Below are 20,873 nucleotides of genomic sequence, written 5' to 3'. Positions count from 1 at the left end.
AGAAGAATCAAGAGGACGCTGTGAAAGACAATGCAGAAAGTTCACTTTGTGGCTCAAGTAGAGTTAACTTCTGTATTTAAATCATAAACATTTTTGGGAAAATTTTCCTTTTAAAGTAGAACATTTTAAAGCTTGAAGTTACAAAACAGATTTAAAAACTTCCTATAACTTTGTGTCTTTGATAATAAATTAAAGTTTTATAATTTTGATGAAGGAGCTGCTTTTAAAGGGAAAGGAAGAAAGCTATCTTATATTTTTAGGGTGTCTAGACATCAGCTTAAATTCCGACTGTGTATTGTTTTGTTAACTCATTTATGTTTAGGAAATATGGGCCACAGGCGTTGGGCACGGGTAGTGGCCAGATGCCCCCCTCCATCCCCATTTCCAAACACATTCACAGATACACTTACATGTGAGAAAGCAAACACACCCACACGAAAGTGGGAAACCCTGCAGGTCAGGCTCACACACATGGCCAAATAAACTTTGAATAAGCATTTCATGTGCCCCAAAACGAGAGGCCTTTCCCCCCGATTCCTTGTAATTCTGGCCACCACCTCCGCATCGCATTTCTGGCGAAAATCTCCACATAAATCTTCAGAATGTTTGGCCAGCCTCCAGGAGGAAAACAGCCTTTTCCCCGCCTCATCTTTACCATTACACTTATGGGGCAGTGGGGCAAGTAAGCGTAGCTGTGTATAAAATAATAAAAAAAAAAAACTAGGGAAGGGGAGAAAACAGAGGGGAACACACTGAACGTGGCACGAAATGGCCAACTAGTTCTCGTCTAGGAAATATTCAATTTCCCCGGCTCATTAAAATTAAATAACTAAGCTCAGGCGAGCCTGCCAAGGAGGAGATCAAGGTATAGCCGTGGTAGTACTACTATATGAGAAGGAGGAGGGGTGGAGTCGAGGGAAATTTAATTGAAGTGCAAGAAAACTTAATTGAGCCAAATAGTAAAAGCTGTGTGGTTTATTAATGACGTACATAGATGTGGAATGTTTGTAAAAACGATTTGAAAGAAATAAATATTTGTACTTTTTAATAAACTTTATAAAATGTAATAAGGGTGTAAAATCTAAAATAAAATCACAATAATTAATACTTCTCATTTTAGTTATTATTAAAATAGATGTAATTTATTTTATTTTAATTATAATGTGCTGCACATGATCCTGTGATAAATTCAAAGAAATGAATTGAAGAAAAAGCTCTCTTAGCTTTTCATTCCTGCCGCAAACCGTCAAGAGCTTTTGTTGAAAAATAATGGAAAATGCGAAAAGGAAAGCTCTCCTTGCTACGGCAGAAAAATGCATTGAAACAAAGATATGCATTTTTCATATTAAAAATACAACCAGCTTTCTTACGTTTTAATATTTAAGAAATAAAGAGACACAAAATGGAGAATATATAACTCGATTGGCATTATTTATAATAATTTAAGCTTCTCACCATTCCGTATTTTATTCAAAATCCCTTTGTTATAACTTCGTTAAATTATTTTTTCCCTTTGGTTTTCAGTGACTCCCAACCACGGACCGAAGATAACCGGCGGACAGCCGCGCTACCAAATCGGTGACACCGTCCGCGTGAACTGCACCTCGTCGCCGTCCAAGCCCGTCTGTCACCTGAGCTGGCTAATCAACGGAGAGCCGGTGCAGAAGGCACACCTGCGCCAGTACGACAAAGTTGTGGTGAACCGCGATGGGCTGGAGATGGCCAGGCTCGGATTAGAGTTCCGAGTGAGAGCCTACCACTTCAAGCATGGCGATATGAAGCTCAAGGTGGATATAAACTCAAAAAAGACAAACATTTTTTTTAAATTTTAAATCTTGAAATAATTATTTTAATTTCTTTCCCACAGTGCGTGGCCAAGATCAGCTCGCTTTATCTGCAGAGCAACGAGGAGAGTGTGGAGAGCGATCGCCAGCAGAGGGCACCGGCCCTGGAGTCTCGGGAGACGGTGGCCGCCAAGTCCAGCACGATTGGTATAGCCCTGAAACAGATATATATAATTTCCAGAAGAAACAAAATCTAATCAACCTATTTTTCTTTAAAGGTGGAGCCTCCTCCCAGGTGCCTTCCCACGTCGTTTCACTACTGCCTCCGTTATTCCTGCTGCTGATCTTTCAAAACTGGACCTGGCCCCGTGACAGTTAACTACCCCCAAGAATAAGGATCGCACGGACTAAGACCCATAGGCCGGCAGAGCAGTTCGAAATAGCAGACATATCCTATGCCAAAATCTTCGAGACAGAAATCATATTAATGACTTAAAAACCTAAACTTTGGTTAAATTTAAAAATTCAATCGATGTGTGTGTGTGTGTGCATGAAATATGGGAAAAATCCCCAATTAAACGCCAGATATTGTAGCGAAATATCGGAATCGTAACTACTCAATGCGAGCATTTAAGCAGAGGCTAAGTCAGTGTAAATATTTATTAGTAGCCTTAAGGATATTATTGATAAAAGGAACTCGTTGTCTAGGCAGAACCTTGGTTGACCTTTTGTGATATTTTCTTCATTTTGAAAACGAAGGGAAGCAGGGCAAGGTAGAATTTTGTTTTGAATGTTCCTTCCTTTCTCGCATTTTGTCAACCATTTTTGGGCATATCAAACGCAACAAAGCATTTCAATTGTAAAAATACATATTTGCACCTTAATCTAGACTCGAAATCACAGCTAAAACCTAACCTACGCAAACTTTGAAACCATTTAAAAGGCGTCTAAGTTAAGTACGTAAGTAAATGTAAGAAAATTGTAAAGCAAAAGTCTAAACGTAAAAACAAAAAACTGAGAGAAAATAGGAAAATACCCTTAATGTAATACCATTCTTAGTGTAAGTTAAACTAATAATAAGCAAGACACACGTTTGCATTCCAACAAAATCCCCAAAGAGAAATATTACAAATAAGGAAATTTGAAAGCTGTAAATATACAGAGATAAGGCCAAGGATTGAATAAGTTTAAAACTGCGAAATTTTGGCAAAGGTCTCTATTTAAATGTGTGTGTTTGTATTAACTGAATGTAATCAGCTGCCAGATCAATGCCAAGCTGCCAGATCTATATTGCTGGTATTACTAGAAGGTTTATGTTACAGGGAATCAGATAATTCCTTTGCTTTAATAATCATTTCCAAACTGAAACCCATTCAAATGAATTTCTCTAACTGTTAACACGTTTTAAAAACGCCAAAAAAAAACATTAAAAATTTTTTAAAATATTAAAAAAAAAACAATGAAGATGAACGAGGAGGTAATATACACAGACCAGCTGCTGCACCACCGGTGTGTCTCCAGTCAGATCGAAAAGACACGCGACTCCTGGAACCGTACCGCCTCCTGGTATCCAGAAGCGCAGAAGCAATTCTATGATCGCTATGCCGAAATCTACACGGAGAGTCTGGAGAAGTACGGGAACGATACCTATGAATACTACGCCAGGAGGAATCGCCTGAGGGACGAGTACTTGGTCAATACCCGGGCGGCAAGAGCACAAAACCGCCGGGAGACGGAGATCTCAATGGATCATATCAAGCGCTGCCGGGCATCCCCCACCACAAACGGGGAATATGGAAGGATTCAGCCCATGCGTCTTTTTTACTGTTTTCCCTAAACTGTATTTCATTGTGTTGCTGTTTCAATTCAATCAATGGCGTTTCAGAGAAGAAAGAAAAATGATTTTAATTAAAATCTGTGAAATCTTCATAGTGCAAGCCTGCCCTAAAATCAAATAGTATATTTAATAAATTTGAATGGGTTCAAGGAAAAGTTAATGATATCCTTTTATGTTTTCTTCAGTTTTATTTTTATGAAACTCCTAGTTGAATTTAAAACAAGTAATACTTATGAGAAATTTTACCTTACATTTCACAAATTATTCTTTAAATATCAATATCTTTATGGTTGACCAAGTTTCAGCAGCTTAAACTTTCGTGTCTGTTGAGTCACCCATTTTAAAAACAGAGCCCTTAATTTTCGCCATGAGAAATTATCCCCGTGCATGATACTAATCCCTTGGCTTATGCTAATTCGGCTACAACTGAGTCAGACCCTTTGAGGTCCAAGGAGGTGGAAATTGTCAGACATGCAAAAATGGCAAAAATGCGCAACAAACCGCATTCGAATGCACTCGAGTCCAAACAAAGTGGCTACAGTTCATGAGTCATGAAAGAAAGGGTTAATATCGCATGCCTGGCAAACTCAAATGGGCGTGAGAAAGGCAATCATTTGCATACAAAGCCGTTCGATTGTGGGTCGAAAACTGTTTACAAAAGGCCAACAAAACAGCTGCAGGTCGTGGCTTAATTTGCACACATTTTAGACAATTTAGACGCCCAGCTTGGCATTGATGGACGACTGACCGGGGGATGAGCCCCCTCAAACTAAGCCAAAACGAGTGTTTCTTGTACATAGCCAGCGGTGTTTGAACTCAAATTTACCTAGGATCTAAGCAGAAAAGTCCTCGGCAACTCTCTAAGCATAGTCTCCACTTAAGTCTAAGCGAATCTTGTGCGTGTTGTAAATTTAAAAATAATAAAAATACAATGAAAACTATGACGGAAACGGAAACCAATTCAACAAAAGGTGGTAACTAAAACTGCCTGGTGGTTGATTGTAGCTAAGTCAGAGAACTAAACCTTCCTCCATTTACCTTCATTAGTGAACTTTGTTAACCCTTAATTTACCCATTTTTTTGTAAGTATTATTAACATTTAATGTTTAACAATGAAATAAAAACAAGTTAGTTTGTAAAACTAAACATGAAAATGAGAAATAAACTAAGTCAAAACGAGACAAGCAAAAGAGAGTTCGTCTTTTAAAAAATTTAATAAACCTTTGGGGGCATAGCAGGCAGATTGTAAAGTTATCAGTCACTGAAATACACTTCAACTATACGTGCAAAATAAAAAAAAAACAGGAAGAATACAACAGCACCATTAATATATACAAAACATGTTGGTATTTTTAATTCACTTCGCACTTCGCTTTAATGCAATTACATCCTTATTTTTTAGTAATCATGACAGATCCCGAGATCGTATTTATGGATCAGCTCCTGCACCACCGTGCGGTGTCCAGTCAGATCGAGAATACCCTATTTAACTATGATAGGCGGAGCTCTTGGTTTCCACGTTCCCAGTGGGAACAGTACTCCCGAATCTCCGAGATATATGCCGACTGCTTCGATAAATACGGAGCGGAAATATTCGGGCTCTACGCGAAAAGGAATCGCCTTCACGAGAAATACATTCAGAGAACTATGGCTGATATTCAGAAGGAAAATCGACAGGTGGAAATTTCCATGGACCATTTGGCGGCCTACAAGTTTCCAAGGACGACCAACGGGGTATATGGAAGTATTCGCCCATCTAAATTATTCTTATGTATGGAGGAACCTAATTGATTTTTTAAATGTCTTCGTATTATATATATTCAAATAAATATTCACAGGGAATGCAAATGCAAACATTTTTATACGGTTTTATAAGATGAATTCAGATTTTTACAGTGAAAACAAATTGGTTTTTAGTTGTTTAAATTGATCTATGTCAATTTTATTCATAGCATAGATCATTTTTTGGTTATTTATATTCTGGTTTGGACTTACTTCAATGTGCCCCTCTAGTAATCAGATTTCCAGGCTTAGTAATATGGGATTTTCCAGCGCTTTTTTCAAATGATTCAGAAAGCGATTATTCCTCGATTTACCCCTCTTTGACACACAGTTGCACACACACTCATTATCAACACTTGTGCGCATTATGCAGAAATTTATGGCGGAAGCATTTAGGCATTGAGCGACTACAAAGAGACACTAAAAACTGCAGTAAACCATGGAAATGGCTTTTCGGGACGGGGAGCTGGCGCGAAGGGTTTGTGGCGTGTTTGAAATTAATTTTGTATATACATATTACCCGTCCCAGGGCGGCACTTTGGCGGTACTGTCGAGCCCTTGGCTCGTAAATTGGTAATGTTTGTAAGCCCCGTTTTATGGGACGGCGGTGGCCCAGTCTGTTTACCATAATTACCTGTTTATAATTAATTAAAATGCAATAAGCGTAAATTTGATAAAAGTGCCATGCACATGCTTACCCGGTGGCGTTAATTTCGTGCCACTCCCATTTCAGCTCCCCTTTCCACAACGTCAGCAGTTTTAAACCAATGCACCTAAATATTATAATTAGTTTATAGTTATACTCTTAAAAACAATTTACATTTGCTGGAAATAGTTTAAGAAAAGATATAATATATATATTATTAATATAAATAGTATTTTATCATTATATTGCATTGTTACTTTATAAAATTACAACAATTGGGTTGTAACTAGTTAGGACAGCGACTTGAATTATTATTTAAAGTACTAAACATGATATTTAATTAGGTTAGAATTTATTTAATTAAATATAAATATTTTTGTAAAGTGTATATTCGGCGACCTATTACTGCAAATGAAATTAAATTGATGAACTATATTACAATCGGCCAGATAAAGCGCCATAATGTGAGGCCGGAACAAATGCATAAATTATTCAATGGTCGTGCGAAGGAAAGGAAGCCCTGCCTTTACTGTATTAGTGTGGAAACCGCGTGAAATTGCAGCATAAACACATTGGTTAATGCAATAACAACCATTTCGGTGTGTTTGTTGTTTTTCGCCCCGTCTGAGCCACGCTTATTGACCATGAATAACTTACGGAAATGCAACACGAACTGTGGTACCACTCCTCGCTCACCCGCAAAATGCACCCTTTTACCCGCAAATTGATGATTCACTGTGTGTGTGTGTGTGGTGCTTGTGGGGTAAATACGTGTGAAGTTTAATTGCGGTGACATTTTGATTTATGACGGCAAAAGGGAAAGCTGCCATGACGCATCCGCCATGTTCGGGGGTCTGTTGTAGTAAAGGCTTCGACGTTTCGAGTTTGGAAATACACCTTTCACTGATGTGGCAGTTATATTTTAATTTAAATTACTCTCTTATTTAAGGTAGGAGTAAAATGTTTCCCTTATTCCATCGATTCTAAAAGTATTAATAGCCTTTAGTTTCCCTGGGCACCATAGTTTTATCTTCCATCTTATCAGGAGATTTCATTACTGAATTGGGGTGCCTGACTTTAACGCTTCATCGCCACAAACTAATTTACTTAGCTGAAGGAAAAACATGGATAGCCGAGTCAGTACTCCGAAATGGTTCACTGGGTCCATTTGCTGCTAAAATCTTCCTACTTCTACGGCCTTGTCATTGGAGTTTCCAACTTTGAGTTCGACTGGCGGACAGGACGCATCTTCACAACCGCCAGGAGCACCCTGTATGCGATCGTAAACAACGGCATCATTGTGCTGCTCCTGGTCGTCTATATGCATGGGGGTTCCGATTTCGCTGCTCGCCTTTTTAAGGCAAATAAATTGAACGAATATGTTGTCATAATCATGACTGGACTGAGGATCGCTGCAGGTGGAATTTTGTTTTCTGAAATTACATTGCTTACTCTCCTTTTATTTCTTCAGGAGCCCTCACGGTTTTCAGCCGGTGGAGCCAGCGGTGCGAGCTAAAGAAACTTGTCAGAAATGTGATTAGCCTGGTGCAGGCCAAGCCGCAGTTGCTCCAAATGTCCCGATGGGGTATTCTCATCAAAATCTTTACGGGCTCTGTGACAGACCTGCTGCATATGGCCATTACTTTCGATCAAATCAGTGTTGTAGAATCCAGGCTTTTCGTGGGCTTATGTCTTCAGTTCTGGATGGCAGCCCTTTTGAATTTGGCACTTTCGCAGCACTTTCTAGTGCTGCTTCTCGCTCGAGCACAATATAATATGGTCAACACGGAGCTGCGACAGGTGATCGATGAGAGCAGGCACCTGAGCAACCATCGCCCACGAAATGGCACCCTTATGTCCAGGTGTTGCCACCTTGCAGATAAGTTGGAGGATATGGGAAAAGTCCAGAGTAAGCTGCAGGCGATTATTAGCCAATTGGGAGAGATATTTGCCTTTCAGGGTATAATGGTTTATGCCGGGTACTACATAACCTCGGTGGGTGGCTGCTATCTGACCTACAGTATCATCACAAATGGTATCGAGAAAATTGGACTTACTCAAACAAATATCATTCTGTCGTTTATATGGTGCTTCTTCTATTACCTGGACGCTATAATCAATCTCTTCATTGTCCTAAATGTCCAGGATGATCATAAGAAGATGATGCGACTGTTGGAGGAGCGAACTCTGTTTGCATCTGGCTTGGATGTCCGTCTGGAAGAGACTGTAAGACGCCTTTTTATACCTTACCAAAATATAAAAGTAATTATTCTCCTCTATAGTTTGAAAGCCTACAGCTGCAGCTTATAAGAAATCCTCTCAAAATGGAAGTCATGAAATTGTTTTCCGTAACTCGGAGCATGACCACGGCCATGTGCGGATCTCTAATAACTCACTCAATATTTTTGATTCAATATGACATGGAATATTTTTAGCCTGAAAAAAATAATTATTAAAACTAAAAAGCTGCTTTATCAAAGAACCTAATATGCTTTCTTTATAAAAATATTTTTAGGTATGTATGTATATTAAACCGAGGCATTATGGCTTTCGAAAATATTGCCCAGTATATTAGTATTAGGAAAAGTGTTTTTAATCTTTTATTGGCTTAATTTAATTTACTTCTCAATATACTAAGTTCGGAAGTATTTTTACCAAAATTACAAGCACATTTATCTTTAGAAACCGAACATCCCTTAGTTGAATACCCACTACTCTAGCTTGTTTGTCTTATCAATCTATGTATCTTATCGTGATCTCCCCATTCAGTGCCTATTGAATTAGAACAATTACCTTTCATTGCGAGCCCGAGACTGTTGGTAGTTCTCCGAAATGCTTGACTGGGTCGGTTTGTTATTGAGGACTGTCCTGCTTTATAGCAAAGCTATTGGAGTTACTAATTTCGAGTTCGACTGGAGTTCAGGACGCGTGTTCACGACTTCTTTATCTACGCTATATGCCACTGTCGTTAACTTTATTGTTGTGACTCTTCTGGGCTACCAATTTACTGGGAGTTCTAGACTCTTCGGGAACGTCAGCAAGCTACACGAGTATGTCATCATTGTTTTGACCGTACTGAGGATTATTGCAGGTTTGAATACATTACGTGTATTTTAAATAGTCATAGTGTTATTTTAAAAGACCTATTAAAGTTTGTAAACAATAAAATTAATTCTCGTTTTTAACCTATTGTCAGGACTCATCACACTGCTCAACCGATGGCGACAGCGGTGTCAACTGATGAAGCTGACCAGTAGGTTTATCCGCCTCTTTCTGTCCAGGCCGGAGGCTCTCAGGATATCTCGATGGGCCATTCTCGGCAAGTTCCTTGTGGCTTCTCTGACCGACTTTCTTCAAATTGCAATCTCCTTGGAAGCTATTGGCCGTGTTGACTCCACGCTGTTCTTGGGGATGGGCCTGCAGTTCTATTTGTCCGCTATACTCAACCTGGCAATAGCGCAGCATTTTCTTGTGATGCTCTTCGTTCGGACGGATTATCAGCTGCTCATCAGGGAGCTGCGACAGGTGATCGGGGAATCCAAGGGTTTGAGCTACCACCAACAGCGAAAGGGAGCCTTTATGACCAGGTGTTGCGACCTGGCGGACCAGGTGGAGGATATCGCCAGACGCCAGAACGAGCTCAATTCGATTGTGGATCAGTTGCATGAGATCTTTGGGATTCAGGGGCTAATGGTGTATGTTGGCTATTACATATCTGTAGTGTCCACAACCTACCTGACCTACAGTGTTTTCAAATATGGCTACACTGACATGGGGTTGACCCATAGATCTGTCTTCTTAGCCCTGACTTGGTGCTTCTTTTATTACCTGGACGCCATCCTCAATTTTTTCACGACTCTAAGTGTCCTGGATGGCCACAAGGAATTGGTTCGTCTGATGGAGGACCGAACTTTGTTTGCGATTGGCTTGGATATTCGACTAGAACAGTCTGTAAGTTATCAATCGTTAATATTCATATGGAAACTACATTTTAATATTTATGTTTTCTAGTTTGAGAGCCTTCAGCTACAACTGGCAAGGAACCCATTAAGAATGCAAATAATGAAAATGTGCACCATAAGTCATAGCGGAACTTTGGCCATGTTTGGATCCCTTGTTACACATTCCATAATTTTAATTCAATATGATATGGAGAACTTTTAAGTATTAACTAAATAAATGCTTTATCGAAAAGGATTAAAGTTCCAATGTCACCACTAACATTTGTATATGAGTAGTTGATTTATTAATGCATAATCTTATATCTAATCAAGAACCCTCCGTCTGAGATCAGCGCAAGTCATAAATCGATTTATATTCCCAAACAAAACTATTATTTGTTCAGTTCTCCAAAATGCTCGACTGGGCCGGTTTGGTGCTGAAGGCTATTTACTACTATGGCCACTTAATAGGACTCAGTAACTTCGAATTCGATTGGAGAACTGGTCGCGTTTTTACGGCTGCCAGAAGCACTCTTTTCGCCATTGTGGCTAACGCCATTATAGTAATTCTCCTGGGTTTCCTGCTCACCAGGCCAATTAATTTTAGTCTGATCTTTGGGAACTCGAATAGACTGCACGAGTTGGTTATCATTACTATGACCTCATTACGGCTCACTGCAGGTAAGACGGCACATCTTTTACGTTTTATTGAAAGACTTAGTTCGAAGAGATACGAAAAAGAAAATCTTTCATTCGATATTTTATAATGTATAATGAAAACTATTTAGTAATATATATAGTACCGAACCTTAATAATAATAATTATAAAACTTTCAAGGGCTTTCTACTGTTCTCAACCGTTGGCGCCAGCGAAGCCAGATGAAGGACTTGGTCAAAAGAATTCTACGCCTTTTCTTGGCCAGGCCGCAGGTGAAAAGGATGTCACGCTGGGGACTTCTCATCAAGTTCCTCCCAATTACTGTGACTGACATTCTCCAGGTAGCAATCACCCTGGATGCCATTGGTCGTGGCGACTCGACGTTTTTTCTAGGAATGGGCTTACAGTTATGGGTGTCGGGTATTCTTAATCTGGCCATATCGCAACATTTTCTCGTGATGCTGTTTGTTCGGGCGCAGTATCAGCTGCTTAACATAGAGCTGCGAAAGGTGATCGATGAGAGCACGGAATTGAGCTACCATGCCCCACGGAAGGCAGCATTTATGACCAGATGTTGCAACCTAGCGGATCGGCTGGAGGATGTAGCCAAGCTCCAAAGCCAGCTGCAGACGATAGTAACCCAGTTGGGAGAGGTCTTCGGCATCCAGGGAATAATGGTGTATGGTGGATACTACATATCATCGGTGGCTGCCAGTTACATGACCTACAGTATCGTCAAGAATGGTCCCGAGAACTTAGGAATGACCTACAGGTCTACAGTCCTAGTTTTCACCTGGTGCATCTTTTACTATTGGGATGCAATTCTGAATCTCTTTATTATGCTGTACGTGCAGGATGATCACAAGGAGATGATTCATCTTTTAGAGAAGCGAACTTTATTCGCGTCTGGACTGGACGTTCGTCTGGAGGAGTCTGTGAGTTCATATTTAATCAAACTTAATGATTAATACAAACTTGGTTAATATTTGATTTATTCATTCAGTTCGAAAGCCTCCAACTGCAGCTAATACGGAACCCTCTTAAAATTGAGGTGCTGAAAATATTCAGCATAAATCGGGACTCCACGTCAGCAATGTTTGGATCTTTAATAACACATTCAATATTTCTTATTCAATATGACATTCAATTCTTTTAAAGTGAATTGGTTATTTAAAAAAATTGACTTTGTTTTTTAGTTATTTATTGGGAACAGTCTTACATTTTTCCTAGACATCACACATAACTTTTAATCCCTTTATGTAAATGAAACAAGTTTTTATATAATATACCTACGAATGTCAACATTTCAATCTCTTATATACGCTATCAGGTGATAACTGAAGCAACTTTGTGAGTTCCGAGTCAGTTGGTTCGTCATGAAATTGTGGTTAACCACAAATACCAGTGTCATTAGTTTATGGGCCTATCAAAGGCAATGGGCGTAGTTATTGCCTATTCCTAAAATTAATTACATTACATTTTTACATTAAAAGGTGAGGATTTAGCTTTAGTGGCACTACAAACGTCGTGAGAGAAGCATGGACTTTGGTGGAAAATTGTACAGTAAATGGCAAACGCGCCTCCTGCGATGGTTTCTGTTGTGCATCTGCTGGTCAACATATATCCTTTATCGCAGCTTTGTCGTCGGACAGATAAAGTACGATCGGAAGAGCGGAGCAATGGTTATCCGACCTCGAAATACCTTGACGATACGAATTGCTCTACTCCTGAAAGTATCTATATTTATTTTTGGAAATTGTGGAGTACAATACGTAATGGTAGGGCTAATACCATGGCTTACAAAAATTATGGACATCACCCTGCAAGATCATTTCCTGGAATTTCTAATAGAAGCGGTTGCCATGTATATAGCACTTAGGAACATCTGGCGTTTATATACTTGGCTACGTAGCCTGTCCTGGAATCGGACCTTTGTGCGTTTGGTGAATGTAGTTATTCATTTAGAAACTTCTGTTGAGGAAACTTCGGGAGCTCCCCGCTTGGAGGGAATCATCCTATTATTTGTTTACGTGTTTGCATTACAGTTGACACTGCTACATATTACCAACCTTATGCGCAAAAGTACGTTCTTTTTGGTCGTCAATATTCTTCTGCAAGAAATGTTTTATAACGCGTACGTAGCATACCTTTTTCTAGTGCTATCCTGGATAGCCTTATTCAATAACTTCCTTGAGGTGGGTAATTAATGTAACAATATACCCTTTGCTTATACAAGAAGCACCTTTCTGTTTCCAGAGCTACCGGATGATGGCATTACCTGTCCTCCAGCAATGCCAGAAAATCCGACAGATACTTCACTTGTATTCAAGGATCAGCAATGCGCACCAAGACATTATTGTCCTCTGGCTGCCAGTGGCCAATGTGCTCTTCTCTAACGTGGTAATGATGATGGGCCACTGGGCCTCTATCATCAACGTCGTTCTGTATAACCACGACTTAGACACGGCCGGGAAGTGGAATTGGGTTCTCAAGCGACACTTGGGCGGTGCGTTAGGCCCGCTTTTAAAGATTCTTCTCATTGGTTTGTGCAACGACCGATTGGCCCAGCTAGATAGACGCCTGAGCCTGCAGCTCCTGCTCATCGATTTGAGGCTCTTAGGTGATGGTGACAGATCGCATACTTTCGCCAAGGAGCTCACAATTCTGGTATTTACTCAACACAAAACGATTTGATTACAAATTTTCTAAATTTGAATCATCCCCCAGCAAACTTGTTTCGATCTACAGCTGAGAGCCCAACCTCTCAGGAATCCAATAATGTGCAAACACCAGATATGCGATAGCCCTTTCGTCTTGGAATTCGTTTTCTGCGTACTGGTGAATGCTCTAAGCTATGTGCAGTATGGGATGTCCATGGCAATAACCCTGGACTTTCAATCCAGTATTAGATTAATGGCAATTAAATACTAAATGTAGAGTATTTTGATGGTGCTTTTTAGTATCCAAAGCTTAATATGGAACATATTTTAAAATAAGTCTTAACTCACGTCTGGTAGGAGATATGTATACAAACTGCTTGCTGCCTCCAGCTGCAACTAGTTAGGAACCCCAAAAAAATGAAAATATTGAAAATATTCATTATATCTCACAGCTAAACTCTGGCCATGTTTGGATCTCTTGTTATACATTCTATAATTTTAATTCAATATGATATGGAGAATTTTTAAGTATTTATTTATTATATGCTTTATCGGAAATTATTGAAGTAAATTGAATCGATGCATAACTAGTTTTGATCTCATCATTAGCAAATGTTGATTTATATTTATTTAATTTTTTTGTGCTGTTTTAAGTTTTCGGAATAGTCTTAAATTTTTCTTAAAAGTATGCATATCGACGCATTTCCGCGACAGTATCGTACGTCGCTTTTTTTCGAAATTGATATTTTAATGCGAAATTGTTAGGCACCTAATGTCTCACTACCCTGTGAAATATTATAACTGAAAACCCTATAGTTCCGATAAAAATTAAGTTTAAATTTTATCGTTTGTTCAGTGCTTCCTAAAAAATCAAACCAAAAAAAAGCTTCTCCTGTAAAATTTTAAACATACGATACATTCGCGAAAATGCGTCGATATTTATTAACCCTTTTTTTTAATTAACATTTTTTCTTATATAATACACCTACGACTGAATATTTCAATCTCCTAGGTTGGCAACTGGCTGTCAACTCACAAACTTGTCACGGTTATAAGCTGAGCACCCGGTCATAGCTCAGCTTTCGTTTGGTTATGTTTCAGTGTCATTTAGTTAATGTGAATATGCTCAACAGTAATTACATGACCAACCATTATTAGCTCAGGTTTTAGCTTTAGTGACACTCCAAACGCCGAAAGAGAAGCATGGACTTTGGCGGCAAATTGTGCAGTAAATGGCAAACGCGACTCCTGCGATGGTTTCTGTTGTGCGTTTGCTGGTCAACATATATCCTTTATCGCAGCTTTGTCGTCGGACAGATAAAGTACGATCGGAAGAGCGGAGCAATGGTTATCCGACCTCGAAATACCTTGACGATACGAATTGCTTTGTTCCTAAAAGTGTTGTTGTTTATTTGTGAATATTTGGGGATACAATACTTTATGGTAGGGATATCTCCATTAATGGCATTTTCTCAAGACCGCTCCTGGGAGTTCCTGAACACATTGATTGAAGCGGTTGCCCTTTATATAACATGTTGGAACATCTACCGTTTATATAACTGGTTACGTAGCCTGGACTGGAATCGGTCCTTTGTGCGTTTGGTGAATAAAGTTATTCATTTAGTATCTGCGGTGGAGGGCACTTCGGGGCCTTTTCGTTTGGAAGGATACGCCCTACTTATTATTTACGTAGTTACATTAGAATTTACACTGCTGCATATTATCAACCTCATCCGCCGAATTCAGCACTTATTGGTCGTCGATATTCTTCTGCAAGAAATGCTGTATAACGCCTACGTTGCTTACCTTTTTCTGTTGCTGTCGTCTATCGCCTCATTTCATCGCTTTCTTGAGGTGGGTAACTACAGTAACAAAATACGCTTTGCTTATACAAGAAGCGCCTTTCTGTTTCCAGAGCCACTGCATGATGGCATTACATGTCCTCCAGCAACGCCAGAAAATCCGCCAGATACTTCACTTGTATTCAAGGATCATCAATGGGCACCAGGACATCATTGTCCTTTGGCTGCCAGTGGCCAATGTGCTCTTCTCTAACGTGGTAATGATGATGGGCCACTGGGCCTCTATCATCAACGTCGTTCTGTATAACCACGACTTAGACACGGCCGGGAAGTGGAATTGGGTTCACCAGCGACACTTGGGCGGTGCGTTAGGCCCGCTTTTAAAGATTCTTCTCATTGGTTTGTGCAACGACCGATTGGCCCAGCTAGATAGACGCCTAAGTCTGCAGCTCCTGCTCATCGATTTGAGGCTCTTAGGTGATGGTGACAGATCGCATACTTTCGCCAAGGAGCTCACGATTCTGGTATTTACTCAACACAAAACGATTTGATTACAAATTTTCTAAATTTGAATCGTCCCCCAGCAAACTTGTTTCGATCTACAGCTGAGAGCCCAACCTCTCAGGAATCCAATAATGTGCAAACACCAGATATGCGATAGCCCTTTCGTCTTGGAATTCGTTTTCTGCGTACTGGTGAATGCTCTAAGCTATGTGCAGTATGGGATTTCCGTTGGAAAAAACATAGACTTTCAACATAAACTTAGTTTACTGCCAGAATAAATGAATAGTAAATGTAAAGTATTTTGGTTGGGAATTTCCTAGACTTTAACGCAGCTTCGACGTTGTCTTGGTATATTTATATATATTTAACAAAATAAATGGTTTATCAGCGTTCCCTTTAAAGTTTCTATTTTTTTTGTCTATAAACTGTTTCTATATTCAGGCTTAGGAAAGGAAAGAACAACAGAACTAACCTTGTGTATTAATTTAGTTTATAGTCCCTGACCCTGCTAAGCATTACTGGATGTATAAGACATAGGACATGTAGGTCTGTAACCTATAATAATGACAAATAACAACAAATTGGGTGCCGAACTAAACTTCATTTCTCCTTCCATTTTAATAGATAATTTGGACTAATGTCAAGTTTCCATGTTGCTGATAATGCTACATAACAGGCCATTAGTTGCCATTTCCATCGTACTCTCACCCCATTTTCCCACATATACCATTTTTAGTTGGTTTGAGAATGCCTGAAGAGAAGTATGGGTCGACTCGCAGAGCTTCATGTGGGAAATGGAGATCGCGTCTGCTGCGGTGGTCTGTCTTGGGCATCGGATGGAGCACCTATATCGTGTATCGCAGCTTCGTAGTTGGACAGATAAAGTACGACGCACTTACCGGAAAGATGATTATTCGTCCCCGCAATATGTGGATCAAGAGGATTGCTCTGGTCCTGAAGATATCGGCAATGTGCGTCGACAATTTTGGCTTGGTATATCTCACTATAGCGTGTTTTCCATTGCTTTTCATATCGTCGGGTGATTTGAACCATCCAAAACGCCTTTTTGAGGACCTGGTGGAGGCCGTAATTTTCCAGATTGCTTTTTGGAATATCGGCCGTTTGTATTACTGGCTGCGTAGCCTGTCCTGGAACAGGTCCCTTGTGCTTTCAGTCAATGAGGTTATCTGCGTGATGTCCTTAATTGAGGAGACGTTTGGACCCCTTCCAATAGATGGACCTGTCCTGCTAATCATATTTGTGGTGCAGTTTGATCTGACTGTTCTGCAGATCGCCGAGTATCTTTACGGAAAGATGTTTGTCTTGGCGCTTCATACGATACTGCTAGCTCTGTTCTACAACGCGTATATCGCATACCAGTTGTTACTTTTATCCTGGATGGCAACATTCAATCGCTTTTCGAAGGTGAGCTCTACATTAATTAGTAAAATTAATAATATGTTACTTTGAATAAAACTAAAAACCCCGCAGGGCTACCACCAGAAGGGAACACCGACTTGGCAGGAACGTCAGCAGCTCCAACACTTGTTTTGCCTTTACTCAAGGGTCAGCAACGGGCATCAGAACATTATGGTGCTGTGGCTTCCAGTGGCCACCATGCTCTTTTCCAACATCGTGGTCCTGGTGGCCCACTGGTCAATCGTCATCTACTGCGTCCTCTTTATTGACAGTATGAATGCGGTCGAAAAGTGGCAAGACTTTCTCCGGGAACAGCTGGGCGGTAGTCTGACGCCCTTGCTGAGGATTCTTCTCATCGGTTTGTGCAACGATCGCTTGGCCAAGCTGGAGAGATTCTTGAGCCTGCAGCTATTGTTTATCGATTTGCGCTATTCGGGATGTCCAGAAGTCCGGAAAGGGAAGGACTTGGAAGTCAAGGTTAGTAAATTTGATTTATTTATTTTTTAAATTTAATGTTAAAATTTTTATATAAATGCAGCAAACCTGCTTTGATATACAATTAAGAGCTCAACCGATCAGGAATCAAATAATGAGCATGCAGCACGTATGTGGCTGCCCTTTCGTGCTGGAATTCTTCTTTTGTACCTTCCTGAATGCCCTAAATTGTGTTCAATATGCAGTAGCCAATGGAATAAACATCAAAAATTTTTAAGTTTCTATTAGTTCTAAGCCGGAATGCTCGTATTAAAAATATATGATCTGGAAAAACTTTAAGAAACATTAAGAAAAACGGTGAACCCATGACACCAAACTTCTTTCCTTCGTTCTTCAGAATAAATTTAGTCAGCCCCAATTATGTTACATATTCAGTTTAATTTTTAATAAATTTGCAATCTCTTTGTCCCAAAAAATATATAACTTTATATATTGAATTGCGAACATTTAAATTGCACACTCACTTTGTAAGAACAGCCAACTTTATTTGCACACAAATTGCCATTGGCCGAAACAGACCGAATTTAATTTGATTTTGATTTGTATTTCGATTTAAATAATAATCCAATTGTGTAATGGGAAAGGGGAGAAAATAGCAAACTAAATTAATTATTATCATTTTTTGGCCATTTTAGACTCGATGCGAGTGTCAGGAAAAGTTTGCCACTATTTTCCATTGGTCATTTTCTCAAAAATGTTGCTTGTTTGAGCTTGAGCTGGTTTGGTCAGCTCACATAAATTTCAATTAACATAAATTTAATGCCGGCAGACAAAGTTGGCCCCACATGCACACACACTAAGAGCATTTTCAATTATTGTCTGCTGTGGAAAAGTTTGTTTTCGGAACGAAGCACCCTTCCGCCATTTTTCACCCCCCCTCGAGTGCAGCTTTTCCGACAAATCTAATGCACTTGACTCGGGTGAAGGCCTGGCACTTTAAGCCGCATATAGCAAATGGTCAGAGGCAAAGCAAATTGCTGAAAGGCGCTTATGCAAAGCGATCAAAATGCGAGGCGACATAAACACAAGGCGAGGGAGCTGGAGGAGAGAATCCCGACCTCGGGGCAGTAAAACCAATTTGAAATTGTTATTTTAAGCGAAAGTAAATCGCTGGAAAAGGATTGAGTGCAAGTGCTTCAGTGGGTGGGAGTCGTAAAAAAAATCAAATATCGGTGAGTTGGCTCCGGCTTAAGATGGCATTTTGTGGCCAGATAAGCGGGGAAAGGAAAACTTTCCTTTGTTTAGATATATGAAAATTGCCACAACACATGGCCTTCCCCCCGCAGAGGAACATAAAAAATTCCAGGTAACGAAATGTATTTTCTGATGAAATCTGCTCGAGATGAGGATGCGTGCTTGGGTCCCTGTTTCAACGGCCGCATCCGAGAGTTGGGTCCGAGTTGCAAATCTTTGGAAGCCAATAAAAATGGCCAACATAATGAGCCGAACAACTGGCAGCTCGATAAAATGTAAATTGGGGAAAGGATTCACCACGCAACTGATTTTATGTGTTGCCTACTTTTGGGTCCTTGCTAGAATTTGATATCAGGTATTGGAGTCTTTAAAATGGCCTGAAATGTGCTATAAAAAGTACTTTAAAATTGAGTTTATGAGATTAAAGTAAAGAGTATGAAGTATAAAGTTCGTTTATTTAATAAAAACCATCGTTAAAGTCGTTATATTACAATTCTATATCTTTAATATATGTGTCTTTAGTAAGCCAAAAAATAAACCCTACAGTTGCGACGATATTCTCACAAACACGTAACTGCAATGACATGAAATCATTTCCATTTTCCCGGACAAAATGCCTTTTAATGGAACGAGCCGACACCATCTATTGTATGTCCTGCTGCTGCCTGCATAGCCAAAAGTCTAGGAATGGCATCCAGAATACATATAATTTACGGTCCTGGCAATGCCGAATGATGTGCCAGAAATTGCAGGCCCAAACCCCAAGGAAGGCGGCAATTTTTTATTTATTTTTATGAGTAATTTTGTTTCGTTGCCACGCATTTTTATTGCAATGCAAGAAATATGATTGTAGACATCGTACTGTCGACCGTCTATGTTTGTTTGTGCTAAGTCTCTGACATTTTCCGTTCCGCCAGGAGCGGATTTCTATGGCGCTCAGTGTTCTCAAGTCTTTAAGAAACACTGTTGGACTTGGACCTTTAGCTGTGGATAAATAAATCGTCTTGTTTTTAGTTAAAATTATTAAGTAATATTTTTCTTTGAAATAAAAAAAGAAAGTATAAAAACTTTTTACATTGTTATTTATTCAGTTTATATAGTGAGCACAATACGTAGTCCTCGCCCATTTTGGATCCCCTCTTTCCTAGGCTGCGCACCTGAAAAATGCGTGAAAAAAAGCGTGAGGAGCAGTGCTGGGAGAAGAAACCAGAGTAAACAAAAGGCAATTACGTGACAGCGGCAAGGACAATGCCAACTCGCCCAACAAGGGCAGGATAAGCAATCCCAACAACAGCAGCGGGTAGGATGGACAGGAGCTGAAGTGGCACGTAATCTGCCAATGGGGCGTGGCCAATGGACAGTGGCAGACACTTTTATTGCAAATCATTTCAAATGCTGCAAATGATAACAACATAACAATACAACGACGACAACGGCGGCAACAACGAGTGGCAACAAAGAATGACAGCCGGCAACATGACATTGTGTGGATGGAAATCCTGGTACATACGAGAACCTTCTCCCAGAGCTTTCCCTCTTTTCCCGCTTTCTGCTTGTCGTAGGAAAATCGATTTAAGGTGCAATCATCCCGTCTGTCTGTCTCGGATGGACTTGGGTAATGGATAAACCAAGTGGACAGCTATGGAAAAGATTGCTGATAATTTAAGGTGTCGTCTTGAAATTTCCTTTTTATTTCAATTAGTTTAGAACAGGCTTCTTTATAAATGCTCTGGATTATACTAATCCAAATCGATGTAATCTTCTGTATTCTAAATCTGCTAAATCTTAAAGCACAGCACTCCCTCCTCCCAATCAAGTGATTACCTGGCCGAAACAAAATGTCTCTCAAGTTCCCAGACCAAAATGCATATTCCTTCCGATTGAACGAGCTCAATTAAACTTTCGGGCATATCGCCATCAGTTTTTAACAGCTTTCCCTGCCCACTTCAGTAACTTTCAGACCAGGCCCCCTTAATTTGGATGAGCAGCTTAACGTGACATTGGCCGGGGGAATGGATGGCGGGGGGCAATCCAAAAGTTTACCTGTGCCGCAAATTGATGCCGTCTTATCTGTGCGAAATCAAACATGAAACTTTTAAGCCCCAGACAATTGAGCTTAATATGCCGAGAGTATCTCTCGGATACAGATAA

At 39.9% G+C, this 20,873-nt stretch overlaps 8 protein-coding genes and 1 long non-coding RNA gene across 9 annotated transcripts in view; all 9 read left to right on the top strand.

Annotated features, from left to right (window-relative positions):
• Positions 1–2,250, top strand: part of beat-IIIa (beaten path IIIa) — a 32,641-nt gene extending 30,391 nt beyond the window's left edge. The window contains exons 4-6 of the mRNA XM_017169959.3: positions 1,525–1,787; positions 1,868–1,991; positions 2,063–2,250. Of these exons, the coding sequence (XP_017025448.1) occupies positions 1,525–1,787; positions 1,868–1,991; positions 2,063–2,163 (488 nt within the window). The 3' untranslated portion in view covers positions 2,164–2,250. The remainder of the gene's footprint in view (positions 1–1,524; positions 1,788–1,867; positions 1,992–2,062) is intronic.
• Positions 2,251–3,119: 869 nt separating this feature from the next.
• LOC108076946 (uncharacterized) lies at positions 3,120–3,781 on the top strand. The gene has a single exon (XM_017169994.3). It carries the CDS (start codon positions 3,244–3,246, stop codon positions 3,619–3,621), a length of 378 nt encoding a protein of 125 aa, XP_017025483.1. The 5' UTR covers positions 3,120–3,243; the 3' UTR covers positions 3,622–3,781.
• A 1,030-nt stretch (positions 3,782–4,811) lies between these two features.
• LOC108076988 (uncharacterized) lies at positions 4,812–5,475 on the top strand. Its single transcript, XR_011445588.1, has 2 exons — positions 4,812–4,963; positions 5,024–5,475. It is a non-coding gene; the product is annotated as an uncharacterized lncRNA (long non-coding RNA).
• A 1,724-nt stretch (positions 5,476–7,199) lies between these two features.
• Positions 7,200–8,484, top strand: LOC108076845 (putative gustatory receptor 36c). The gene is made up of 3 exons (XM_017169874.1): positions 7,200–7,467; positions 7,521–8,275; positions 8,332–8,484. The coding sequence occupies exons 1-3, from the start codon at positions 7,200–7,202 to the stop codon at positions 8,482–8,484; spliced, it is 1,176 nt and encodes a 391-aa protein (XP_017025363.1).
• A 397-nt stretch (positions 8,485–8,881) lies between these two features.
• Positions 8,882–10,213, top strand: LOC108076846 (putative gustatory receptor 36c). The gene is made up of 3 exons (XM_017169875.1): positions 8,882–9,140; positions 9,246–10,000; positions 10,061–10,213. The coding sequence occupies exons 1-3, from the start codon at positions 8,882–8,884 to the stop codon at positions 10,211–10,213; spliced, it is 1,167 nt and encodes a 388-aa protein (XP_017025364.1).
• Positions 10,214–10,403: 190 nt separating this feature from the next.
• Positions 10,404–11,804, top strand: LOC108076996 (putative gustatory receptor 36a). The gene is made up of 3 exons (XM_017170066.1): positions 10,404–10,671; positions 10,829–11,583; positions 11,652–11,804. Exons 1-3 carry the CDS (start codon positions 10,404–10,406, stop codon positions 11,802–11,804), a joined length of 1,176 nt encoding a protein of 391 aa, XP_017025555.1.
• A 1,112-nt stretch (positions 11,805–12,916) lies between these two features.
• LOC108076847 (gustatory receptor-like 36a) lies at positions 12,917–13,579 on the top strand. The gene is made up of 2 exons (XM_017169876.1): positions 12,917–13,315; positions 13,397–13,579. Exons 1-2 carry the CDS (start codon positions 12,917–12,919, stop codon positions 13,577–13,579), a joined length of 582 nt encoding a protein of 193 aa, XP_017025365.1.
• A 1,656-nt stretch (positions 13,580–15,235) lies between these two features.
• On the top strand, positions 15,236–15,892 carry LOC108076848 (gustatory receptor-like 36a). Its single transcript, XM_017169877.1, has 2 exons — positions 15,236–15,634; positions 15,716–15,892. The coding sequence occupies exons 1-2, from the start codon at positions 15,236–15,238 to the stop codon at positions 15,890–15,892; spliced, it is 576 nt and encodes a 191-aa protein (XP_017025366.1).
• Positions 15,893–16,361: 469 nt separating this feature from the next.
• Positions 16,362–17,876, top strand: Grl36a (Gustatory receptor-like 36a). Its single transcript, XM_017169879.2, has 3 exons — positions 16,362–17,039; positions 17,106–17,504; positions 17,572–17,876. The coding sequence occupies exons 1-3, from the start codon at positions 16,362–16,364 to the stop codon at positions 17,743–17,745; spliced, it is 1,251 nt and encodes a 416-aa protein (XP_017025368.1). The 3' UTR covers positions 17,746–17,876.
• Positions 17,877–20,873: the final 2,997 nt, after the last annotated feature.

Source organism: Drosophila kikkawai, chromosome 2L (assembly GCF_030179895.1).
Source record: "Drosophila kikkawai strain 14028-0561.14 chromosome 2L, DkikHiC1v2, whole genome shotgun sequence".
In the NCBI taxonomy this organism is placed as follows: Eukaryota; Metazoa; Arthropoda; class Insecta; order Diptera; family Drosophilidae; genus Drosophila; species Drosophila kikkawai.
Note: the sequence above shows the minus strand (reverse complement) of the source record. Positions and strands in the feature narration are given on the sequence as shown.